This window comes from Athalia rosae, chromosome 2 (genome assembly GCF_917208135.1).
Source record: "Athalia rosae chromosome 2, iyAthRosa1.1, whole genome shotgun sequence".
NCBI classification, from domain to species: domain Eukaryota; kingdom Metazoa; phylum Arthropoda; class Insecta; order Hymenoptera; family Athaliidae; genus Athalia; species Athalia rosae.
In genome coordinates this window covers 28,306,583-28,334,207 of record NC_064027.1, presented here as the reverse complement: position 1 = coordinate 28,334,207, position 27,625 = coordinate 28,306,583, and the positions used below count along the sequence as shown (strand labels likewise).

Genomic DNA, 27,625 nt, shown 5'->3' with positions numbered 1-27,625 from the left:
ACTGTTTCAGTTTTATCAGAATTATTATTTTATATTTGAGAAAGAAATTAATCAATATTGTTTTTTTTTTGTATTTTGTACGAGCGTCTCATTAATTGACGCGTTAATTGTTATTTCTTAGGATAAAAAACTACTGGTTCGTAAGATTAATATTCTAGTCGATAAAAAAAGAAAGAAAAAAAAAAAAACAAAACAAACTACTATGATATTTTACAATACGTGATATTTTAATATTAATCGTAACGGTAACAGTATTCAACAATCGTTATTGCTGTCTTCATAATCATGATCGGATGAAACTATTTCGTCTGCGGGGATCTCGACGCGTGTGCATCGTAGATCCCGAGATCGATATCCGTTCGCATCCCAATTGCAGCAAGGTTTCGAGTATAAAAGATAGACATACTAAAAAAGAGACGATAGAAACTAACAAGACAGAAATTAAAAATAAATCTATACAAATAATTCACCAATCTCACAATAATACTCTCGCACATTTAAATTATATAATTATTCATACGTCGTAGTGATGATTCATCGTGGTAGTCTAACGTTAAAAATTATGTACAAATGTTCCCGCGGATGGATCGATACCGGTTGTCAGTTCATTTCTTTTTTTGTCGTTCGATCGATCAATCACGCTGTCGGAAAGCGACTATACGATAACAAATTGAAATAATTGAAATATATCGTCCACGATCGCGATTAAAATATTAACACAGCACCTTCGCAAGAGTTGTCGGGTATGTTTCTTTCCTCTTCTTCTTCTCCTTCTTCTATTTTATTTTGTTTTTTGTTTTCTGTTTATTTTTTTTGTTTTTGCGGAATTGATTTATCTCCATTCGACGCAACTTAACGTGTGGTGTAATACGTTTGCCTCACTAATTAATGATGCACTATACGCACCGGTGACTAGCGATTACTTAAGCCGCTGTCGTAAACGCGAACTAAACGAAGACCGACAGCTGCTTGTGTCAGTTTTATGCTTCGGCTAATCCCGTTTCTTTTTATTCCCCTCTCCTCGTAGTCAATAAGTTTCTCTTAAAATAAACACCTGAAATAAGTTTTAATCGCGCACCTCGATCCACCCCCCCCCCCCCCAAAGGACGCGACTATCAGCACCCACCATCTTCTCAGGGCTTTTGAGTATTCGGTATAATTGCCACTTTGTTTTGTTTCAATTTGTCATTTCATTTCTTCTTTTTTTTTTTCTTCTTTTGCTCTACTACTTCTTCTCCGCTCCAATCCTTTTCACGTCGCAGCACAAAGGGACCCGACCCGCGAAATGTTAAGTGCCCGCACTCTCAAACCACCAACATTCCGCGATCATCAACGGGACTCTGCTCTTCGAAAGAGGGGGGGGGATGTGGAGAAAGAGAAAAAACAAAAAAAAACAAAAAAAAACAACAACAACAAACGAGGAATGAAGAAAAACCCCTTAGAGTTTCGTGCTTTTTGATACTTCGTTTGTCACGTCCAGAGATAATCCCTTGAGAGCGTTCAATTTCTTTACATAAGCCGAGTCCAGTTCGGTCTTTCCATTTATATCCGATAATGGATTCGGTCCAATTTTGCCGCATCGATCTATAGAGTTGCTCGAAATTTCTTCGCTACTACCGAGTCTCGTGGTACTCGCGTATATCCTCTCTCTTCCGGGGAAAAGTCTGGCGAACTTAACGGCCAGCGGATGGAGAAGGTGTTCCTCGTACATGTCACTTTTCTCGTCGGCCGTCAAAAGACTGACAATTATGCCGACCACCACTGTTATCAGACTACCCAGGAAGGCGTAGTACATGTACGTTATGCTGTAGAGGTAGGTGAGGGCGTCCAGGGGTCCCGAGGGAGCGTCCAAAATGGTGGACTGCGTCGTCGTTGCGGGGGTGGTGGTTATTTCGTCGGGTAGCAGGTTGAGTATGGCGCCGGGTCTCATGATGTGATCGGAGAAGCTGTTGTTGTGACAGCCTTCCTCGGAGAGCGGCAACGTTAGGATCGGTTTGTGAATCGTGAGGCTTCCGAAGGTTATCCAGAGCACGATCACGTGGCTGCATATCATCCCGGCGGAAGCGCCCTTCCAGTTGGCGCACGGGACCAGAAGCGCGAGGAGAAAAACACCGAGCAGCGGTCCGGACGTGGCGGAGGTCATCAGCATCGAGGACTCGATGACGCCGGACAACATACCGACGAGGAAACTCACGCCCATTATTATGAATCCGTAAAGTATACCGATGAACTTTATTATGTTTAATTGTTGGGTGTCCTTGAGGTTGTTGAGGGCCGGCAATTGACTGAAGAAGTCCTCCCAGGTGACGGTCGCCAGGGAGTTCAAGTTTGAAACTGCAAGGCTCAGAGCGCTGTTGAACAACGTGGCCATCACGAGACCCAGGAGACCCGGTAGATAGACGAACTTATCTTCGACGTAGAACGGCACGATTTCGTCAAACTTCGAAATGTAACCACGTGTCAGGGGGTCGCAGTCCGCATAAACTGCGAATATCACCATTCCGACTACCCACGATAATGAGAATAGCACCGTGATAACTGGAACGTTCGCCATCAGAGTTCTGGAAGGCGATAAAATTCGACGATTAGAAAACGTTGCCCACGGACGACGACTACTCGGGTGCGCCGGGGGGTGGTACGGAACGGTGGTAAGAAAACGGAGCTGACGCGCTTACCTTGTGACCTTTTTTTGACTGCTCATGCTGCAGTATCTCTGCACGAAGTTTTGCTGGCATCCGAATATCGATAGACTCATGAAAAGTTGTCCAACGATCGCGGATATCGTAGTCACACGGATCGTCGGGTCTGTGTTGAAGCTGCGAAGTTGAAACAAAAACAAAAGAAAAAGATTATCGCCACGTCGAGAATCGTTCGGAGGTCGACCTTGACCTACGACCCGACGCCACTACTCTCCACCGACCGTTTCACCGGTGAATTTTACACCGAGCTTTGAAAACGAGCGGAGATCCGGTATCTCCCGCGGCCAGTGCAGGCAATAAAATTCAACCGACCGCTAATATTTCGGTACCATAATTTATCGGCGGTAAAGCACGGGTACGGACACCGGATCCGAAAGGCGTTCGTAAAATCGAAGCCGAATCTGGTATCCCGTTCGTTCGCTGTCGGTGTATTGTCCGGAGCTTTTCAATTTACGATTAGCTGAACGGAACGTACCACCTTGCGGTTTGACACAGACGCTCGTCTACCGGTAAATTTATAATAGCTTCGCTTCGCGTTCCGGCCGTAATCCAGCTTTCGGTTTATGATATCGGTGGAGACCGATGCCGCCAATTTCCGGGTAACCGATTACCCCACGCGAAATAATCAAAGTCTCGATATTTGTTCTCCCGTTTGGCGTGAACGCGGCGAACTTCTTTTTTACCGAATTTCTTTTCGGGGCTGGGAAAATATACTTACTCGAGAAAATCGAGACGTCCTCTCTCGACGGTTACGTTCAAAACCGCCCCGAATCCACCGACTTGGAACACACCTTGCAATATCATCGCCACCGACACTCCGATCATCGTAAGTCCTTGGATAACGTCCGCCAAAATCGCTGCCTTCAGTCCACCCTGAAACATCGCATAAAATTGCCCCGTTAACGTTCATTCGGAATTCAAAGTACGGCTGCTTCGGATGTCGGAAATATAGACGGTTCAGTAATAGCATGAGACGGTATTTTGCGTTTTGTTTTGTCCCACCGGTGCCTCGAAATACGGTTTCTCATTACGATCGAGTGTATGCACGGGGCGAGTGCAATATTTCCAACGAAACGATGTTTTCCATACAACTGTTTGTACCACAGGCGACCGATGTTCGCCGGTGAAAAATTATAGTCCGATATAAACGAACGGCGGGTTCAGGGGGGGGGGTAGAAAATTTACCCAGTCGAATCTGTACGTTCGGCGAACCATTGCGCGAACAATAAACGTTGTAAATGTACGCGGAGAAAGGTATAAAAAGTTTTTACACGCGAATAGCGATTCAGAAGTTTGCATCACTTTGTTTTATATACGCGTATGTAGGTAATACGTATATCCGCGTACATACCGATCCCCCGGTGAAATGAAATCTCGCGAACTGCACATAGTTTCTGGTATTCCCGAAGCTTAATTCGTTCGACGCGAACGCTGAAAACGTCCTCCCTTCCGTACGATTTTCAGTATTTCAGTTTTATATGGATAACAATAATCTCGGTTCGATTTTCAAATTATAGAATCTTTACGTCGTCTCGTGTATAACGCAATATCCATGCACGTATTCCTCTGTATACTCTCGAACTGGAACTCGAATACCCAAGACCGTACCAAGTTTAATGATCAAGACCAACGTGTGCTACGTGACTTCATAATATGTATATTTCTTCAAACGAACGACCAGAAGAAACGAGAAGACACGAGAGTGGATGGTCCGAAATAATGTAACGTCGATAAAAAGATCATCTCATCTTATTCGTCGGTTTTTCCACGCATCGAATGTAAAACAGTTTTCGCGAGATTCGCCGACGAGTGCAGCGGTGCAGCGGTTGCGTGTGTCATCGTAAATCGTAACGAGAGAATAAAGAAGAGAAGAAGAGACGTACGTTAGCGACACGTAGTACATCAGACTACCAAGTGGATCGTACACGTTAATGTAAACATTTCCCTTAATCATATCGCAAATAATTATATACTTGTTAAGCTTGTTAAAACGTCATGGGTTGTGCAGATGATTCAACAAGAAATGTTTCCACATGAATGAAATTTGATAAGCAATGTTTGTTTTATACTCGAGAGAATGATCGCTCTGTGTACACGTTGTACATACCTATATACCTATACCTATACTATACAGAGACACGCGCGCGCTCATGGATATATACGCGGAGTTTACGCGTATCGGCTACGTACGCGAGTACATTACACGCAAATTGACGGAATATGTGCAGGTGCTCTCCATACGGTTGCACGTCATGAATTATTACTCGCGTTATGAATATCAATTTCTATGAAATTTCGTAAGATAATTACCGAGTGTATCTCTATATCTGCGCAGATGAGATGTATATTTTACGCACAACGTCGCTTCGCGATAACGTGCCGATGAACATCGAAACTTGTAATTAGTGGCCGCGTGGTGCCACCGGCATAATAAGCCTGAATTTCCTACCGCTCGGGAAAACCGTCGTCACCGTCGTCGTCGTCGTCGTCGTCGTCGTCCTCTTTTCCGAACGGGTTATGAAAATCGTTTGTTTTTCGAATTCTTACCATCACGGTGAAGACCACGGCGATCGATGTTATGGCGATTATGCTTGCCCAGTAGGGAAGCCCGATGACGGTCTTCAAGGCTACGCAGGGTGTGAACACGGTTACCGCCAAGTTCAGAAGACTTCGTATGACGTATGAAAAACTCGCTATGCATCTCACCGACTTGGATTTGAATCTGAAAAAACGATAATTGACGTAACGAAAAGAAAAGAATAATGATAAAGAAAAGAAAAGAAAAGAAAAAAGAAGAAGGGAGATCAGAGAGACCGAAGAATGAATCACATGTGTCGTCGGTTTAATTGGGGAGATGGTAAAAAGCGGAGAATCACGCTAGTCAGCTGACCGAAATGTGATTAACGAGGGCGTTTCGAAGTATGTATCAAGCGGCCGTAGTTCGTATCCAGCTGCGTTCGACGACGCAGTCGGTTTTCGTTACACTCCGAGGAGTAAGGTGGTAACTTTCCAGAGAGACAATTTTCTTTTTTTTTCTTTCTTTCTTTCTTTCTATTTTATTTTCTCCCAGTTGGAGACTCACCTCATATCCAAATACTGGTAGACCGACGTTATCCCGAGATTGTAGTATACGGGTACGAAGACGAAGCAGACTATGGGATAGGCGAGTAACATCCCGTATAAAGTTTCCCACATCGCGCTACCTCTGTAGTACAATTCCGATGGATATCCGAGGAACGATCGTACCCCGAGGGTGCCTCTGGCGATCGAAAGCATCATCGCTGCCATGGACACGCTACCGGTCGCGAAGACGTAATCGGCCTTAGTTTCCTTCTTCTTAGCCCTGAATTTACCCCACAGAGGTATGAGGAATGACGCTATGATGCACACGGCGAACACCAGGTAGTCGACCACCATGGATGAAGCTTCCATCGCCATTTTGTCGTCGTTCGGTTTTCTGGAAAACAGAAGCAGAGAAAATCGAACGTCATTTTTCCGTTATTACGGGACAGTGATTTTTTTTTTTTTTTTTCTGTCTTTTTCATCCTAGCGTCGTAGCGTGAGCCAATTCCGATTGCATATCATGATCGCCGGTGCGGTAAATTAGGTCGTTGGTGAGCGGTGCAGAAATACACTGCACACGGTGCATTTCACGGTATATATAACGACACCGCACTCGCTATAACGAACAATAGCCCGACGATCGATATCTGGAGTTCGAAACAGTTGTATTCCGTTAATGTAATGGAGCGACGAATACCGATATTGTTTCGCCCGTCGCGAATTGCGTATCGTTTCGCGTTATTGCGAATCGCGTTTACACGCTTAAATAAAGTCCATGTATCTGCTTAAGACGCCCCGTGTCGATATCGCCGATCGATCGATCGCCGCGATAGAAAATTCTTTTTATTTTCATCTCCAAAATTTTTGGCAACATTTCAGAACGAAATCGAAAATTCTCGAACCGAATCCTTCGACTCCAGAAAATTCTAAGTGCTCGATAATATTTTTCCGCTCATCACTTACGCCGACAACTGATTGGAAAAAAATGAACAACCCCCTTTTCAAAGATCTAAAAAACTGATTAAAAAAATTTGTGTCATTCGACAAAAAAATCTGCATCGTTTTGAAAAAATTGGAAACAAAGTGAAGCAATTACGTATTTTGAAATTTTTGAAAAAAATAAACAATCGACTAACCTTTTTCGTGAGTGACAATGAAAAGTAATCGAAAATTTATCTGTCTCGAAACTTTCGAGTTCCTACGAGCGCCAGGAATAATACGTTACGGATACGCGGCGCGATAGCGAAAGAAATTATGTAAAGAGCCTCGACTCGATCGAAGAGCTGTCACTAACTGGCCCCACACGTTTGTGGGCTCTCCTTTATACTGTTACGGTATACCGAACGAGGTTGAACAGCTCTCTTAGGTTCCTTATCTTAGTTATAATGTTTGTCATCTCGACTCCCCGAGTGATCCCGCATAATCCCCCAACCCTTTTCGTGGGTTTAGATTCGACGTTGGCGGGGAGGGATGGGGGGGGGGGGGGCGGAAGGGAGGAGGAGGAGGAGGAGGAGGACGCGACGTCTGCGTACGGCAGAACCTTTTGGGTCAAAAGATAATGTTGCTCGTATACGTTTGTACGTAATTTATTCGTTTTTTTTTTTTTTTTTCCATTTTTTCCCCGATCCTCCCGCCGGTGTAACTTATTCTAAAAATCTCAAAACTCCGCCAAGTTTTCACGAGTTTACATTTATGTACTCCTCATTTATATAGGTAGTCACCCGCACGTATATATATATATATATAGATATTCTCTGTTTGTTAAAGGCTACCGGGAAATCAAGTTAGTCGAACTTTCCGTGACAATCTGCACTTTCGAAAGCTATAGTTGGGTTATTCTTTTAAAATCAGAACCTTCGGGGTGAAAATGTTTTACTCCATTTTTGAGACACTTTCAACCGTTCCCGTGGAAAGTTTACGCTATAGTAAGAGTATATTTATACGTGTAACGAAACGCAAATATATTACGCAGGTCACGTGAAAGAGCCACGACCTCTGCAGTTGGCGTCGCTGTGTCTGCTCCGTGTAATACGTACGTAGTACATTATATCCGATGAGTTCGCACGACGCGTAAATATTTTTCTAGTTTTAACAAATTAGTTTGTCGGAATATACAGTGATACCTACGCAAGTTAATAATACATCTGGGTATAGGTATACCTATACGCGCGATGCACACGTGGAGCGAATTTTTCACCCCCGTTCTTAAATTTGCGTATCTCGGAAGAGTTTGAATTAATCACTTAATCCGCTAACGCGGGCGGGCGGGCGGGCGGACGTCTTGTGTAATGTAATTTAAATCTTTCGCCCTTTATTTTTTTCTCCATTCATTTTTCTCTCTGCTCCGGTTCCGCGATTATTTATTCTCCAACACTGAGATTAACTGCGGAAAAACAAATAACGATTGAAATCGGAATGAGAAAAAGAACAATTAAAAGGAGAAATGATCATTCCAACGTCGACGTCGACGTCGACCTCGTCGTCCTTTTATCTCCGTATCGATCGCCGATTGCTTCCGGCAGCTCATTAGCCCTGTTATCATGCAATTAACGGGTAGTCGTAATTTCGTGCGCACGGATATTCGACGATCCTTATTTTTCCAAATTATACCATTTCGACCGGATCCGGGTTTCCGAAAAATTATATCCCTCGGATTTTCGCCTCCTCGACGAGCCGGATAACTGAAAAATTTATTTCTACGACAAGAAAAAAAATAAATAAAAAACAAAGGTAAAATAAATCGAAACGAAGGGAAGAGACAAAAAACCGCCGATTTTCCAAGTCACGTGCCCCCGCAAAGCTCGAACTTCTCGCGGTATCGCGGACTTGTCTCCCTCTAACACCGGGAGGCACTCCGGCGTAAGTATCTTTTGAGTAGATTTCCACGCACGCTGCATACGAATTTCTGATATGCTGCGGGTTGCTGGAACTCTCTCTATACATTACATCACACGGTATATCATGGCTGTTGAGGGCCGGATTTAAGACGACGAAGCAACGCACAGCTGCTCTACACACACACGCGCGCACACGAGCGCGCGCCCACCACACACGTACATGTCTTTAAACGTTGTCATTCTCCGATATTTCTCTTCTTCTTCGCCGCCGCACCGCGGAATATATGCTCCAACTTCCCTCGGGGCATCGCAACCTCATCCTTCGGGAGCTACTACGCTTGGCTAAGTTAGCCCGCTACTTAGCGAACGTAAATCCCTTCGATATATATCCCCCCCTCCGCGCAGTGCACACCGGGTGACTGATTTTCGAGCTTCGAACGACGCCAGCCATCCCCTTCGCACTCGGCGGAAACGAAGACTTGGAAACCCGGAAAAAAGTCACCCGAAATTCGGACCTCAGCCTCGCACGACGACGTCGATTCCCGAGGGTTTGTCAAACGCGCGGCGTAACGCTTACGCTTACTCTTCGGTCACCCCGTAGATGTAGATTCGTTCGAGTTTCTGCCAGAGTCAGAAATCTTAATCGTTGGGCTGTCAGTTGTTCGTTGAATTTAACAGATTTTAGGATGTGTACGTTAGCTGGCGTCTACCACGCGCGCGTGCACGGTGAATGCGAACAGACGACGGATGATTGGGGGTTGTGCGGGTGACAGACTACGGAGCGTAGAACGATGTGTACAGCCCTTAGGGTTGACCGGTGGCAAACCGAAATAATCAACGTCGCTTACGCCGCGTCGAACTGTTCGGTTACGTTGTACGTGTACAAGTTGATGATGATGATAATCAACGCTTATGGATGCCGATGTGCACAGCCTCCGGGCGTCGAAACGTACAACGTACTTCTTCCGACGACGAGATCGCCGAATTTCGAACAAGCGTCGAAACAATCGTAGAAAAGAAAGAGGGACGTTGAGGAGCAAACGGTGAAAATAGATTACAGAGAGCGTCCGATATGCATAATCTGAATGCGAAGATCTGCGTTGCAAATATCTATATACGTAAGTTCGGGTATCGCGAAAGTTATTTCTCTCGCCAATAGAGATGGGGGTAATTTTATTATCGTGTATCAACATTTTTCATCTGTCCACATTACGCATTCATACGTAATATCGAAGCTCATAACCGCAGATTATTGAAGATTATTATCGCGAGCATCGCCTTCGAAATAAGAAATGGCAAAGTAATCGCGATCGCTATTCGTCGGTACAGAAGTATAAATCAGACACTTGGCATCGGTTCAAAAAATGTTCGCTTCGTTTTTTTTGCCCCGTCTTCCTTTTTCGTCATTTTGTCAAATTTGCGCACGGAGAGCTCGACTGCCGTATACAATCCAACATTCTCTCCGCATCGGAAAAACCAATCGAAAGGAATAATTGAATACAATTTCAGAATTTGATTTGATAAACGAATTTTTGCAACTTCCGTTTTTTCGGTTTTTTTTTTGTCATCAATTTTCCGTTCGTTACTCTTATTTTTTGAAATCTCGTTTCCCGGCGATTTTTTTTTTTTTTTTTTACGCTTCTCTCAAAGTGCGTTATAACGCACAAAACGGGATAATTGCGGTTCGGAAATTTCGATGAAAAATGAAAAATGATAAAAGAAAATCGTGGATCGGCCCGCGCGAAAAATGCATCGGCGATGGATCGGCGGACATTAATTGTTGGGTCAAGTGTGAGGTAAAAATATTATCAGTGATAATATTTTATCATAACGAAGCGCCGGGGCAGCGGCGGCATATCATAGAGGAACGTACACGGTGGTGGAGCGTGTTACGTCTCCGTGTTGGTGTACTCGGTGCACTGCCACCCTTTTGAAATTAACGCGTATATTATAACCGTATTCCACATTACATGTAATTTATATTATACACACGTCGTCTCTTCATAACTGCGGCATATATTCCGCGTTGATATTAAAATGCAATTTTTAACCTTCGGCCGTTGCAGAGGCTACGGTAATTACGCTTTACAGATGTACCTACGTTATTACACGTATTATATGTATATATGTACGTATACCACACCATATGCACGGTTGTAAGATTGCAGTGTGTATAGCTGCACAATTTGCATAAACAAACACTTGTCATCGTCGTTTATCTCTATCGAAACCATCGGCGTGTGACTATTTAATTTTATTCGCGCTGCCGCGACGTGTGCTCGTTTTTTTTTTTTTTTTTTTTTTTTTTTTTTTTTTTTTTTTTTTTTTTTTTTTTACACAGCCGAGTAATACAGGAAATTTGAAAGCCGCAGATCGAACGATTTTATCTAATTGTACGATCCTTAAAATTGCCAACGAACGTTCGTTCGAAAATGGTGTACGTGCGGTTCGACACTCGAGACCCACACAGCGACAGCGATGACTCTTTACCGTTCGAATTCCGAACTGAATTTTCTCAGTTCTTCATCTCGCGAATTCCGCGTACGTGACCGACGCCGCGAATTTCGGATCGCGCCGAGGACCTTGACGGGTTCGACGAGGGTATTATAATTTAAACATGAAACTGCAGCAGCGAGCGACCGACGCGATGGGATTTCTTTCCTTTCGGATTCCGCTTCCGGATCGGCGTCTGTGTGCGCGGAACGCGCACACTCGGCGCTTTTGAGTATTTCGTGTATCGTCGCGCAACGGCGATGCAATCGGATTCTTTACTCATTCTCGTAGAAACATGATCGTAAAAATTCTTCAACGCCGTAAATTTTTTGGCGCCGACCACGCGCTACGCGCGGTATATAAATTGTGTCCTTAAAACAGCGGCGGGGGGGGTGGGGCGTATCGTCGTCGAAACTTTCGCGATAAATTCGCTAAATTATTTAGAGAAGATATAAAAGTGCGCGTGTTTTGATCCGTGGGTAAAAAATGAATAAAATCGAAAATTAGGGCGACGGAATTACGAGCGCTCTTCGAGCGGCGCGTCATTCATTTCCTTCGATGTCCACTCCGGGCGAAATCGTCTCTGCTCGTTTTTGGGGTTGAAAAAATTTGGCCTTCGCGCTACCGGAGATAAAAAATTCAAAGACGCTGATAGGGATGGCCCGATTCGGACGGCCTTGCGAAAAATTTGTGTCAAACCTTTGGGGCGACGCCGCGCGAGGAATTATACTACTTGTCGCGTAAATTATGTGGTTAGGAATTACATAGGTACTTTTTTTGATTAATTACTCAGACTTTGAATTTAATAGTTAATCATTTGTTTGCATTGATATTAAATTCCTGAAGCCGTTTAATACATTGTTTGTACGTAATTTATCGGCAGATTTTCCTATTTGTACAAATGACAAATTATTTGCGCAAATACCGTACTGTGTTATTTACTTATGTGTGTTATCGGCCCGGGACTCGCGAGCACGTGCACCGGTTTCTCTGAAATAAAAGAAATGTAAAAAAAAAAAGGAAAAAACGAACGAAGTAGAATAAAACGAAGACGACTGATTACGAGCACGTGGTCGCTGTGCCGCTGAGATAAGACAGCCGAGCGTCTCTATACAGCTGTGAAAATCTGGAATATCTTCGATTTTGGCTTCGCAAGAATTCGGTTATACTTCCGAAAAATTTCAGTCGAATAAAGTATATCGCAACTTAGATCAAGAGCGAAGCGAGAGCGTCGAGTCGCTTCGGCGTCGAATTCAATAATTTGGAATAGGGGTATACCGTGGCACGAGCATGGGAAGAGTTCGGCGCGGCAAGGTAAAATAAGGGGCTAAAGATGGTTCGAAATTGAGAAGGGAAAATCCGTATACGCGTAGGGGGTGAACCGAGAGAAAATTTAGAGGGGGAAAAACGGCCAATTTTAAAACAAATGCAGAAACCTATGCCGCTGCGCGAATTTTTAGAAAATTCTAAGGCTAGGTTTGGCCTTTTTTTTTCTCTTGGGCGATATGTTAGGTTTCTGCAAAATTGATTTGAGGATGCGTAAGGAAGACGAATACGTCGAATCAAACAAGATAGGAATAGATCCTAACAAGATATCCGTGATTTTTCACATTTCGGAGCGATAAATTGGCGATAACTCGATCAATTTTATAGATAGATCAATTTGCCTTTTAGATTTGGATTCCTGAGATCAAAATACTTGGAAATACCAAAGAAATACCATTTAAAAAAAATGTTGATTTTCGGCCTCAAAATCGAAAAAACTCCAAGGGGTACCCCTTGGAAAATTTCCGATTTTGGTAAAAAAAAAATATTTCATTTTATATGCTATTCTTATGTATTTTGATCTCCGGAATCCGCATCTGAAAGCCAAATTGCTCCATCTATCAAATTGACCAAGTTATTCCCATTTTTTCGCATTTTCTGGTACAAATTTGAGGATATCTCGGAGGGAAAAAATCGTAGCTCAATTTGGACAACGGATTCGTGTTCCTGAGGTCAAAATACGTAAGAAAAGTGCCATACGATCAATTTTAAAAAATAAAAAATTTTGGCCAAAATTTGAGATTTTTCCAAGGGTTACCCCTTACGATTTTTTCAAATTTTGGTCAAAAATTTTTATTTTTCCAAATTGATCGTATGGCACTTTTCTTATGTATTTTGACCCCAGGAACACGAATCCGTCGAGCAAATCGAGCTACGATTTTTTGCTATCGAGTTATCTCAATTTTTCTGCTCCAAAAGGTGAAAAATTAGCGATAGATCAGTCGAGCTTGCGAATTCACCGATCTCTGAGATTAAAATACATAAGCATACCTCAGAAAACCGAAAAGAAAAAAAAAGTATTTCCGAAAGAGTGACCCGTTTGACATAGAATACCCCGTACAGTATATCACGACGAAGAATCATGAGGAGAGTCGAAATCAAAGATTCGCTCAACTTTCAAACGGCAAACGAGAGCTCGATTATTTCACCTGTTGTATCCAAAGGGAAATAAACTTTCGCCGAACTTTCGAGAGCGATAGAATTTATTTGTTAATTTATTTATCTGCACGTTCGCTTTGTACCCCAACCCCGCGTACGCGAATTTAGGGATTCGGAATCGTCGGGGGGTGAGTTTGAGGGGAGTTGGAAATCCTGGAGGTATAACGTAGGACCGATAGATAAGGAAACTGAGATCGGTTTGTCCGTGAACTCAGTGGAGATACCGGTAATTGATATATGTACCGTGAACCCGGCGTTCGCTGTATCGCCGCGGCAACGTCATTAGATACACGGTATACATGTGATACCGATATAATACACGTAACTATAGGATGTAACCAGGGTGTCAGGTACACGTGTATAATCATGTACAAATAGTGTAGTTAGGTTAGTTTCAGGATCTCGAGCGCACGGAAATTAAATGCGGGGGATTCCAACCGGCAAATATAATTATGTAAGTGTTAATTGATCCGACGCCGGTCGAGCGTTTGATTCATTTCTGCATCACGACAATCATTTATTTAATTTTTCCTGTTTTTTTCACATCCATCCATCCGTCCATTTTCTTCTTTTTTTTTTCTTCTTCCCTTCTCTCTCAATCGTTTTTTGTTTCTTTGTTATTCACACGTCAGTATATATCAATCACCGACGTGGATAAAAAAATTCCCACCTCATCCTCGGTAATTTATCCAATTTGGAGAAAAAAATTGTTGTTTCCTCGCGCATACGGTATTCTTGAATGATAAAATGATGATCGATCGTCAAACGCGATAAGCTCATACACGAGTGTTACATCCAATCGTATTTTGACCTCACCGATGATTCGAAGCGATTCGAACATTTGATAATTTCCAATCGAAATATCATTACGCGTTTGGCATTCAAACGCGAATATTTAATTGACCTTTCTTCACTATGTCACTGACCTCCACCCGGTGTTTGCGGACGGAGCGTACGGATGAACTTTGCCTTGAATTAGAGTCACGAGTTTTCAGGATAGAGATAACGACCGATAAATAATTGCTTCTGTTTTTGTTTTTTTTTTTTTTTCTTCTCTTTTCGGCATTGTTTGTCTCGGACGCGGAGCTTTTACGCGCTCAGCTTTCAGCCGAGTCGGAATTTTTTTCGTATTTTTTTCGTATTTCTTTCTTTTTTTTTTTTTGAACAACAGTCCGCGGTTCGTTGAAAGCGCAAGATGACCTCTACAGCTGTTATCTGTTGTTGCACGACTTGTTGCGAAACGAGATATCGATAATCATCGATTTAATTGCCAAAAAATAACACACAACAATTGATATCGTGACACATATCGTCGTCTACACGCGTTTCGACAAAACAGGGTACTCGGTATCATTCCGCGGCGCTTCACTTACGCACGCATATGGAGCTTAGAATTTATCGTTCGCTTTGACGATGGTGGAAAAAAGAAAAAAGAAAAAAAAAAAAAAGGAACAAAAAAAACCGAAAGAAGAAAATCAAATCGGCCAGCGTAATGACGAAAACAAGGCTTATCTCCCGCCGTTAGGGGTATCGTCGGCCCTCCGCCTTTCTAAACAATTTTTAATACGAGTTACTTCCATTTGTTCCGCAGCGCGGACGGTGATCGACGAAACGAGGTCACGAAACCTCGATCAAATTTCGTATACATCGGGAAACCAGTCGATTCGTTCTACTGTTCGGATTTTGCAAAATCTCGCAAAATCCTTTTCGAAAATTTATTTCATTTTCGTTTCCGCATCCTTTGACTGTGTAAATAAGGCAAAAGGAACGAGTGATAAGCCGAAAAAAAAAAGAAAGAAAAAAAAACGGAAGGACAAAATGTTGCTGCTCTTTAATTCGAACTTGCCACTCTCCGATATCAAATTTGCATCTGTTCAAAAGTTTAACAGCGGCACGCGGCTACATGCGTCCTTTAAAAGTCGGCTATCAGCTTGCCACGATGTCTGCCGCACATTATCATCGTGTCATGTGACAAAACTGCTCGAATTCGAATGTGTACAACGTTATCAGTTCACACGTATAACACTAACCATCCGGATTACGTTATATATCGACATGCTAATATATGTACATACACACGTACGTATATTATTTGTCGATTCCGCGTCCTACCGCACGCCGATATGTAGAGCCCGCACATGTTTCAATCGAACCGTGCATACGTGTGTAAATATAATAATTTATACAAAAAAAAAAAAAAAAAAAAAAATCAACGTAAGAGAGAAGAGTAGACCAAGTACGAGCGATTATTTCGTAATGAAATTTGAAATCCAGCGTCACAATTGGTCGTGGAACGAATTTCAGGTGCCAAATGTTTGATCGTGACGCGATTACCGTGATATTCGCGACTTCTTTTTTCGGGGCTAAATACACAAGAGTGTCTGTTTTTCGGCGATTAGTAAGAAAAAAAGAGAAAAAAAAAAAAGGAAAGAGAGTCTGCAGCTAATGTGTATTCTAATGGCGGGAGCGTAGATTTTATTTTTCATCTTTAGTTGGTTTTTTTTTTTTTCGCTCTTTTCTTGTTTTAATCGGCGCGTGATCCATCGCTGACTAATCGGGATGAATGTATAGACGTATAACTAACTGACGCAAGTAAACGATTTGTGCTTCGGTAAAAACAAATTGTACAGCTGCCAATTGAAAAATAAGAAACGGGTTTATTTGAGCCTGACATATACACGCGGCTCTTTTAATTCGACGATTTTTTCTAGAATCGACTGGAGCTCGGTTCGCGGTAAATAAAAATTATAGCCACGATTAATAGTGTGAATCTTCGATAGTTGATTTCGAAGAAAAGGGAATAACGATACAACGGGAAAATCATCATTTACATTCAGATGTTTGTCGTTAAAAAATTTATTCCAGGGAATTTCCGCTTTATAATGAGATAATGCACGATCGAACGAAAAGATAATATTTCCGAGAGTTTAATCCTCGCCAAAGAAACAAAAAAAAAAAAAAAATTCATCTCAACGCTGTACGTCGTGTTTCAATTTCGAAAAATTTCTGCCGCCCAGAAAAATTTACACGCGTTCGAACAGAGGATATGGCAGGTAGCGAAATGCATTTTTATACCATAGCGTATAAATTTATACCCAGGCGAAGATTTTCAGCTCGGATGATGTCGAACTGCATAAATTCTACTAAAAGAGCTGAATCGTCGCGATTTCTTTCGGTATACTACGTACATAGCTACGTACCTAACGGATGTTAAACTTACCCTGTGTAAAACTGAGAATTTTTATCTCGACGAATACGAGGAAAGGTACGGTTAGGTACGTACCGACTACCGTACCGAAAATGTGTAAAGATTTGATCGGGGGATCGTGAAATCGGAAGGGGAGGGAGAGACGAAAATCACCACGCGATCGTAGACAATGATGTGGGCATAAATTTTATCTAAATTTTTTCAACCGCAGACGCGGATGCTCGTCACCCTTATTAACAGCTAAAATTTAATAATCTTCCGGGCAATTTTCGAGCTACCACACGTTATCCTACCTACCTACCTACCTACCTAAACCTACTTTACCGCGTATATCCGAACCATCACATTTTATCGAACTCTCCGCAGCGGCAGACGGTATATCTATGACCTTGGCACTTTCAAATTTTTATTACTTACATCGCGCGAAACCCGCAAGATTTATCGCGATCTCGGTTATGTGGTTGTACTATAGAATCTATGCGTATATGAGTTAAAAAAAAAAAGAAAAAAAAGAAAAAAGGAAAAAAGAAAGGAATAAAAAATTCTCCTACGAAGACATAAATTCTGTTTTATTCTTTATTTATTTTTCGAAACTTGGTTCTTTTCGTTTTTTTTTTTTTTTTCTTTCAGTATTCCCCCTGTCTTCTCACATCCTGAACAATTTTAATAGTCAATTACGATTTATCGACGGTGGTGACGTTATCCTTCTTCCGTTTCGCCGATGACGCGGCGACGTGATAATAATTATCGTTGAAAAATAATATACCATACACGAGAGTCGGATTAAATACCGCTAAAGATTTTTTAGCTCGCGCCACGGTCTTCGCGATAATTATACCGACGAATACTCAAGTGTGGGATAAAATTTTTGACAGCTGTCTCGCGATAGAGTTGAATTATATTTTAGAAAGTGTTGATTGGCGGAGGGGCGATGAAAAAAAATAAAAATAAAAATCTGTATTTTCTCATCGATTATTTCCAACCGACGCGCAAAACACGCCGCGTATACGATTCACGGGTCGATTTTTTCAACGAAGAATCGAAGAGGAGGACGTCACGTGGTCGTACCGCGGTGCCCTCGCGACGTATACCTAACTCGTCGGTAGGATCTCGCCCAAGGCTTTCGGCTGCACGCAACCGGTGGTCCTCGATTGAAACGTGCGATTTATTGCCAGGAGATAGTGATTAATTCGGGCGTAGGTTCGGGTGTAGCGATGCCAATTATCTTCCTGATCTGCTGCACGTGCGTGAAATGAATTCTATTCTCTCTCCACGGAACATAGGTAATACATATGTACCTACGTACCTACGTATTCGATCGCGATGGCGTAACACGTCGAAGACGATTTCACCTACACCTATACGTCCGGACGCCCGAGGTGTGTGCGTAGCCTAATTCGAAAATCATTCTCCGAAAAATGTCCGCGATCATTTCGAAAACGATATATTCCCTCCGAGCTAATTAAATTCTGACGAGAATCGGATGTGTAATGATTCCCTGGTGCCTTGATCGCGGTTTGATACCTTCATTTAATCTTGCGAGGAAATTTTCAATTTTTTCCGCTAATTTCAATTCTGATCAAAATCTTCCCTGTGATTGAAAAAAAAGAAGAAGAATTTTCGGTATCACGGGTTATGTAATTATTTTCTCATAGATCGGTCTAGACCTAGAGCAAACATGCGAATGATATAAGACCAATTCCATCTACGTCAGCAAATGATAAAATTGCACACATAGTTATTTCAATTGAAAAAACATAATTACAGCCGCATGTGCAGCATATGCCTAGCATATCCAGCGAATATGAATGTAATTTCGTACGATCTCCTCCCAACAGTTTCTCATTTGAAAAATGTCTAAAAATTCTGACGACAAAAAATTAGCGAACAAGAACGAAAAAAATCGTTTTTTCGTCAACTACGAGTCACACTTGACGCAACAGACGGTACGTAAAATGTATTGGAAAATGAAGAAGAATATAATTACGCACACCGAAAACGCGAAAGAGAAAAAGTAACGACGATACGTATCTTCGTCGGTCGATTGTTATTCCTCAATGTTAATTGACAGGTGTGTTTTGCCGTGCGATATTCGTACACAGCTGTAATGCACATGATACATGTAACAATAATAATAACAATAACAATAATAACAACAACAATCGCGCAAATAATTCAATATTCTCGAATCGTTGTTTACCGCAGTGTGTACAGAAACGAGACCACCACTCGATACGATTCTTCTGGTCCAATGGCTGTTTTTTACCTTTTTGTTTTTTTTTTTTTCATTTTATTTTATCTCCTCTTCATCTCTTATTCGATTATTTTCAAACAGATTTATTTACTTGACGTTTCAGCGGCGCTGTATATATAGATATACCTATATACTTTGTACAATTTGCCGCACTCCGTGTGCACCTAGATTCGACACGTACGAGTAACGTCGAAACCGTCGTCCTCGTCCTCCTCGTCGTCGTCGTCGTCGTCGTCGTCGTCGTCGTATAAAATCGAAAAGAAGCTGAGTGAAAAGCGCCACTGCACCGCCGCGTTGCAGATAAAAATAAAATAGTAAAATAAAACACGTGTGCGCCGTGGTATGTGGGTGTGTTCGTGTGTATGCTGAAAAGAAGAAAAGGATTCAATTGGATCCGGGGAAACGACGGACGTGTATTTACAGCTCGAGCTTGAAATCCGACGATGGATCGTTCGATTTAATAAAAATAATAAAAATAATAACGACAACGCAACAATCGACTTTCTGTATCGGTTGGGAACAGGCGCACGCTTCTCTACTTTGAAACCCCCCGTTTTTTTTGTTCCTATTTTTTTTTTTCTTTCTCATCTATTTTTCCTTCTCCACTCCCTTTTCTTCGACTGCGCCGCATTCTACGGCTCCGACCGAACGTTATATACGACACGCGTATAATCGCGGACGTACGCGCGATAGCCGAGTGGTTCGAACAATTATTTTACAAGTTTTATATGCGACGGAGTAAAGTGAATCCCGGACACTTGGACGTATTACACGTGTACGTACATTACCGTCTCGCGATGTCTTTTAAAGCTCGTTAAACGCTACGGACGCTTTTCAAGCTCCGTCGGCCCGAGCTTTCGAAAAATTACACGACAATAGCCATAATGCGTTAGGTACAGCTTTATTTTCCACCACCGTTTCGTCAGTAGCGTCGGATATCCCGATAAATCAATTTTCCAAAAATTTAAGATAAATTTTTCTTCTCCCCCCAGATCGAAGAAGAGATCGTCCGCGCGTACGGTAAACTGGGGGAAAAAAAAGAGCGCGAGAGAAAACGGAAAAGAAACAATCGCGTCTGCGGGACGACGACGGAACATTTTCCGACTCGTCGCGCGACCGTCTACGTGTATTTAACGCGTCGTCTTTGACGATGATTTGGAAAATTTCCACATACACCGAGCTGACGATGTACAAATAATATCATTTCGCGAGGCGTGTGTGAACAGCGTTCACCGTACGTGCAGATGTGCCAGAAAACCCGTTGTACAAAGTATACAGCGAACGTAGGTGGGCGTAATTAAACGATTAAACGGTCGTACACATGCACATTTGACTCGTCCTCTGTAGCGTATAGTTGTTTGATTTCAAAGACATTAAGTTGGAGCAAATATGATAATACCTAGACGGTAGTTTGTCGACAAATAATTGTTCGCGGCTCGCGCAGCGACGGTACGCGAAACTTAATCGCCGATCAATTATTGTCTCGCGCATCGAGACGCTCTTGCAGCCCGCAAGTGCATCGAAAACCACGCGCTCCGTTCATCGTATCGCGGAGATCGACGCCGGTCCGAATCGCATTCCTTGCGGGCGCAACAGACGGCCGCTCTCCGAGCAGCTGCGACGTTAATTCGTTGCAATTACGTAGGAAACATTGGAAAAATGAACGTAGAAACAGACGACGACGCGAGTATAACTTATCTACCGCAATTTTGTTTGCTCGAGGATATCCGAGCTCCGGACAAACTTAAGTTAGGTCGTGTCGTGCGGCGGGATAAGAGAACGAAGATGTGCACATATTTGCGATCGCTGTACGTGAGTCGGCGGTGCGTCGTTGAAAACACAACGTTTCTTTCTTTCTTTCCTTCTTTCTTTCTTCGTTTCTTCGTTTCTTCGTTCGTTCGCTGCAATTTCGCCCCGCTCGCTCTCTCGTTGTGTGTATATTACCGGAGTCGGGTCGTCGACCGACGCGATATACCGCGCGCGACTTCTTCCGCGGCAAGAAAAGCTCAAACTCGATTGAATTTCGAGGCTCGCAATTATACGCCGCATCGATCCCGCGAAAAATGATCCGCGATATAAATTTTACGTCCCTCGCCACGTCGCGGGGACGATCGATCACACCCACCGCGAATTTTTATGGACCGAAACATCCCCCCGTACGTTGCATCGCGATTTCGATCGCGACGCGCGCGATAACGACGTACGGTCAGAATTTCGAGAAAAAAAAAAAATTCTCGTCGAAATTGTAATCGCGAAGAGTGTAGACTCTTCGTCGTTTCGCGAATCTCTTCCGGAAGAGCGGAGAGGAAGTAAGAAAAAAAGATAAAATCTTCGGAAGATGAATCGGGATATCGAAAAATTGACGAATTCGTGTTATTGCAAGATCCGTCTATAAATATCCACTTTTATTCGAAGTGTATACGTATAATGAATCGGCCCGCGCGCGTAGGCGTAGTAGAGATGCAAGAGAATAAGCGAGAAGGCGAGTGAGATTGAAATTCACGTGACTCGTTGGAAACGTATGTATATACATGTGTATAACGTAAGTACGTCGAAGGCGCGTCGCGTCGCCCAGCTGTTGGGGGGGAAAAGAAATGTCAATCGAGCAACGCGGCGCCTAGAGCACGTGGCGATCACATGACGAGTACACTCGTGCGATCTCCAGTCTAATATACATATATATACATATATACGAGTACCGCGAGTCAAATCGAAGGCGAGAGCCTCGTGTTTATTAAACGTCCTACGCTACACTCCGAGCTCGTCAAATTTCACGTCTTACAATAACGCTGTATAGGGAATTGCGCCAGCCCGGCGTACGTATACGTGTAACGATATGTGTGTAAATATGTGTATATATACACAGGCGACTCGTTACACACGTGCGCGCACGAATAATTGTACACATAGCGTATAATTAACGGCGTGTGAAAATGCAGGAGACGTGGCGAGCTTGCAGTCGGGACGGCGCAAACGTCAATGATAAATAAATCAATTCCCTCGGCACTGCGAGGGTACGAGACGGTCGCTGCTGCCGGTATACGTATACGTATATAGTAGCGTACGTATACGTCGCACGCGGTGTACCCAAGGAGCGATGTTGTGCGCTCGATTTCATTTAGACCAATTAAAATCTCGCAGCTGAAATTAGAGGACGAGGGATCGATCGGGGAGCGAGGGGGGAGCGAGGGGGGAGCGAGGGGGGGGGGGGGGTGGCACAAGTCAGAAGCGGAATACTTTGGAGATAAACAAATTTACTTTTTTTCCTTTCAAGAATAATTCATCCTACTACTCCGTTCATTTAATTTTCTAACGCTGAGAATCGCGTGCTTCTCCTATCTACGTGTAATACATAATAACGCCATTCTCGAATATTCATTCATCACGATTCTAATTAACTTGCAATTGATACTGTATTTCGTACGCGTATAGACTATACGTGTGTATCACACGTGCGAGATAATCGAGCACTCCGCGACGCGTGAGACGAGGGAATAACACAGCCGAACGAACGACTGATTTCCATTTTATTCGTACATCGAATCAATCAAACGGAGGTACCGGACTACGCGTAATTATGACGCCTGTTCTTTTTTTCTTCATTTTTTTTTTTACCGCCGATTAGCCAGAGCAATACCTGTGTGAAATTCTTACGAAATTAACGCACATCATCCGCACAGAGTTACGAAAATATATTCCGTCCGGTGTGTGGTTGACTGTTGCGGCGTGACTCTAGGTACACGATGCGTAACGAGAGAGGAATTTAAAAAAACTAAATAAATTGCATGCAATCTAGTTGGTTGTTATCATAGATGGCAAACGTGTCGATCGTCGATAAGGACAGTTTATACAAAAGTTGACTATTATCAGATATCGTATCGCATTCACAGCTGCGTTTATCTTGTAAAACACTCTACGTAATCGTTAATCACTTTCACCTTCGTCATCGACGTTGGCCTTGTGGAAAAATATAGAAATTTTTTGTTTTCATCATACGAATTAGTTGCGTCCGTCCGGATTTAACGTTATAATAATTCGTTTCAGGCGTACAAAAAAATGGCGCACGTACATCAGAGCCCAGAACTCGAAAGATTTCGACTCGGTGGGGTTTAACCGAATTTACGGAGACTTCGAAGACTTCGACAGATTTTGAAGATACTTCAAAGGACTCCACGGCACCCCGTGCGGCACTCGCGCGCTAAATTTCGCATGACTTCGTGGGATTTTTCGTGGCTTCGCGAGGCGGAGACTCGAAAATTTTTCAAATTCGAGGGGCTTCGGGAAATTCGTGAGTTTCGAATTTTTGGAATTCGCGGGAGTTCGGGATGAATTTAGGGGGCGACTCGTTAAATTTCGTCTTTTTAAAGAGTGTACAACCCACGGTGTTTCCCAATATTTGATAATAAAACTCGAGTAAATTTCGCCCATTAGGGGTGAGTATGCCGAGTCTGCGGTAACGGTCCTGCAGCACTCCGCCTCGGTAAAAATTATGACAGTCCATAAAACGGCGGAAGTTGAGCTACGGAATAGCCCATGTATACGTATACATAATGTACAGTATTTTCTGGAAGATGCATTCGTATCCACTTGATGTTTTATATACTTCCACATGTTTTATGTCTACCACTTACAACACGACAAAAAACATGAAAGAAAGACCACCTGTTTCAGTTTTATACCCGATACGTGTGTATCGCATAATAATCATTGATAGACTACCGAGTCTACGCCGCGGTGCTACGTAAATTTCTTATTTTATTCATTTTTTTTTTTTTTTCGCATATCCAGCAAACTTCTAAAAGAAAGCAACCCCCGTCTCGGCTTCGCCCGCGCGGAGAACTCGCGATGCGGAGCGGCTCGCCACCTGGGGACTTGAACGAAAAGTGCGTGACAGGAACCGAACGTCGTCTACATTATTCTAAGATTTCAATGAATTTTAAAGAATAATTTATTATTTCAATATAGCTTATAACATTCCAGGGAACGTGACGAAGCCAGTGTCCAAATTTTGGAACGAGCGGTTGGGCAATTTTTCAGATTTTTGCGAACATGCGATCCTGAGTTATCCCGGTAGTGAGATGAGATGAAATGGATACCGATCTACATCCGAGAGTAAAAATCTGCGCTTCTCGAATACTTGGAAGAAAGAATTGAAAATTCGTGGCCCCGAAAATGCAGTCCGTATCGAAGTTAGTTTCTTTGCGGAGTAAAAGGACATCGCACTCTTCCATCGCTACGTCCGTTGCGCACATTTCCGGATATATTCTTCTGTTCGTTTTCAAAATTTCTTTCTCTTTTTCTCAGTCGCTCCGTAACTTTTGATAGTCCGCGATAGTCCGACCCGCGAACCCGTGCTCCGTACTAGTCCCTTCTCCCTTTAATTTCCGCTTTGAATTACAAGACGAAAGTTTTCGTTCAAAGACCAAAGAGTTGGGTGGATGTATACGCCTAGGATGTGCAGCGCATAAAAGGAAAAAAGATAGAGATAAAAAGAGCTGGAAACAAAAACCAAAAAAAAAAAACCACAAAGAGATGTGAAGATATTATACACAAAGAAAAACAATAAGTGGACAGTCTCTGCATTTTGGAACATCAATATAAGCTTCCTCCTTGATACCTTCCGGTTTAATCAAAAAAAAATGTCGTCGCAAGCCCACGCGAAACGTGAATTGCCACGAGAACATTGCGAATGTTTTTTTCTTCGCGACAACCGCGATATTATAATTTTACTCAAAAATGAGACAAAATTCAAAAAGTTCGAATTTAAAACTTTGGAAATAATCGCTACCGACGTGGCCCCGTACAAATGAAAAAAAAACCAGGAAAAAAACGCAGAAAAAAAAAGGTCAAACGAATCCAAATTTGAATACGCCAATTTTTTCGAGTCTTTTTTTCTGATTAGATTTCGCATATCCTCAAGGTGAAGTGGCACATCGATTCCGCACAGTCTCATGTATTATATACACCGACTTCGGTGTGGACGGAAAAATGTATGCAGAACGCAAAAAAATAAAATAAATCGAAATAAGATGGAGAAAACAAAAAAAAAAAAAGAAAAAGAACGGAATGTATAAAAAATAAAAATTCACCATCTGTCGTCGCTTTTTGACGACTATGGAAATCGGAAAGATCTTGTCGCGTATGGTAGGTACATAGAGTTATATGTATACCACGTTATACCGCAGAGGTGTGTGCGAGAGAAGTTTGAACGATCGAGGAACAGAAGAGATGAGCCTCCGGGCTGACAAAATCACGAGGCGTGAGAGTACATGGGATGTGTATCGTCGGAACCAAGCACAACAAGGTATTACGGAGTTGTAAAAATGACGTAACTACCGTAAGGAACATAATACATATATATCGGCGAGAGGAAAAAACAGGTATAGAATGTATAAAATAATAAAAATAAGAGTCAAATCGTGTCTGCGGATGGCGCAGGGTGAAAAAAAAATAAAATAACGAAGATGGAAAACCGCAAACACATATTTGAAAAAAAAAAATAAAAAAAAATAAAAAAACTAAGGAACGACAAAAAAAAATTTCCTCCTGCCCCGTGCCGTGTGGATACGTTGCGTTTACGATCGATCGATCGATCGATCGAACCTACGTGAGAAATACCCCGCAGGCAGTATCGCGCGAATATCCATACACGCACGCGAAAGACCCTGGTGGTTTTCAAATGCGTGTATTCTACGACTTTGTTATTTATAAATGTTTTTTTTCGTTAATTTATTCTCCTTCCTCTTGTCTCGTCGATCTCAAAACTCGATACCTCATTGTGTATGATCAGATCGCGCCTATAACGAGAGAAACGAACTCCGATTCGTTTCGTCGTCGATCGGGATCGACGACGAAGTTTCGGCGGTGCGGCGAAAAAAAATTTGCGAGAAAAAGAAACAAAACTATTCAAAAAGAAAAATCGTGCAGGTGTCTCAGTATACGCGCATAACTAGTCACCTGATCGAACGACGGAGCGAAATTTTTTATTACACACCATTTCGAACACGCTAATTCGCATCGACGGGATACGGACGCCTATAGTCGATAAGATTGACATATTTTTTTTTTTCCAACTTTTAAATTATTAAAAATTATTATCTTATAACCGGGTGTACGAATGTCTGCGTGGTTTGTCCGTGTATATTATTCGCGTATCTTCGTGGATCTCCATATATTTGAATATAGCACTAAAAATTTCTCCTACCATATCGTGTAGAAATAAAACGGACGGGAACGAAGAAGTCGAGGTGATAAAAAGAAGTGAGATGGAAAAAAAAATATTGATAATGAGAATAAAAATTCTGCTTAAATAACTAACGTATTTCATTAATATTCGCATATTAAAATACACGTACGGGTATCATAAATATATAATAAACTGCTGAGAGCAAAATCTGGGAACCCCGTGTTTCACGTTTTGAATAATTTTATCTTTTATTATACATCGCGACCACGCCGTATCGTACGTACGATACACATATGAGTATATAGGTAGACCGTGTCTACGATGTTTAGTACCGGCAATAAATGAAGAAAATTATTTTTAAAAACAATTTACGCTACAACTAGAGCGAAAGAATTTTTTCGACGCATACTCGTTCCATTTTTTTTTTTATTTTATTTTTTTTTCAAATTCGCGATAGTTGCGTAGGGTATTTATGAATAGTCTGAAAAAATTGAGATACGAGATGTCTTTTTGAGTCGTAAAATTTAACCTTTTATTCCTATTCCGAAATGGTTTGTTTTTTTTTCTCTTTTTTTTTAGATAATTTAAGGTTTGTAACACGTCTTACATCGCTCGTTCTTGACCCGAATGCATTTACTTAAATTCATTTTTATGTACTTCGGGCCTTCAGGGCTTTGAAAACATCGATGATTTTCACACGGAATAATCGACATGTGTTCACATCGCTTCAGTTAATCACTACACAGTGCGTGAAGCGTCGATCTTACATTCCGTCATTTTCTCTGTCAGATAAAAATCTAATTCCACGCACGATCAAAGGAATATGAAATGCGACGGTCGCCGGACATCCTCGTCGAGCATTTTCGATATTTCGCGTCGCCTTTCCGTTCTCTCCTACACCTCGAAAATAACATCGTCCAAATTAATTGCCTGTCCGCAGACACGCGCGCGCGGTAAAGGGGCGGAATTCTTTTCGTTTCTTCCGCGGGCGGTACGCGAGTCAGAAATAAAAGGGGTAGGTAGGTTGATGCAGGCGGTCTTGTGACTGGCGGCTGTCAAACGTCTGAGAACGAACGTTCGACGTACGTACGATCGCACCGGGGTATATTATAAAGTGCGCACGTGGTGATAATACGCTCAGCGGAGATTCAATATATCCCGATACACGTCCGTATGGATTCCCGTATACGTACGTACGTATACTCACCGTTGCAATAACACCGTAGACGGCGGCAGCATCGTTGATATTGCAAAGGCGGTTCGCGTAAACTGTAAGAGACGTTTTGATAGACAATCGGAATGTGGTTATATTATAAACGACGTCGACGTCGACGTCGCGACGCCGATCGTTCGACGATCGCAAATATATGTTCGCGAGACTGTCGCGCGGATTAATCCGCG

The 27,625-nt window shown here is 42.4% G+C and overlaps 1 protein-coding gene across 1 annotated transcript; it reads right to left on the bottom strand.

Moving 5' to 3' along the window:
* Positions 1-4: 4 nt before the first annotated feature.
* Positions 5-27,625, bottom strand: LOC105685822 (sodium-coupled monocarboxylate transporter 1). The gene is made up of 6 exons (XM_048651160.1): positions 27,432-27,625; positions 5,782-6,156; positions 5,247-5,421; positions 3,418-3,572; positions 2,676-2,816; positions 5-2,561 (listed from the first exon to the last, which is right to left on the bottom strand). The coding sequence occupies exons 1-6, from the start codon at positions 27,461-27,463 to the stop codon at positions 1,439-1,441; spliced, it is 2,001 nt and encodes a 666-aa protein (XP_048507117.1). The 5' UTR covers positions 27,464-27,625; the 3' UTR covers positions 5-1,438.

Coding starts and splice junctions, on each gene's coding strand:
- LOC105685822 (XM_048651160.1), bottom strand. CDS start 27,463: ATGCTGCCGCCGTCTACGGTGTTATTGCAACG. Junction 3,573..5,246: donor CCGTGGTCTTCACCGTGATG/GTAAGAATTCGA, acceptor GCGATGTTTCAG/GGTGGACTGAAGGCAGCGAT. Junction 2,562..2,675: donor AGTCAAAAAAAGGTCACAAG/GTAAGCGCGTCA, acceptor ATCGCCTTCCAG/AACTCTGATGGCGAACGTTC.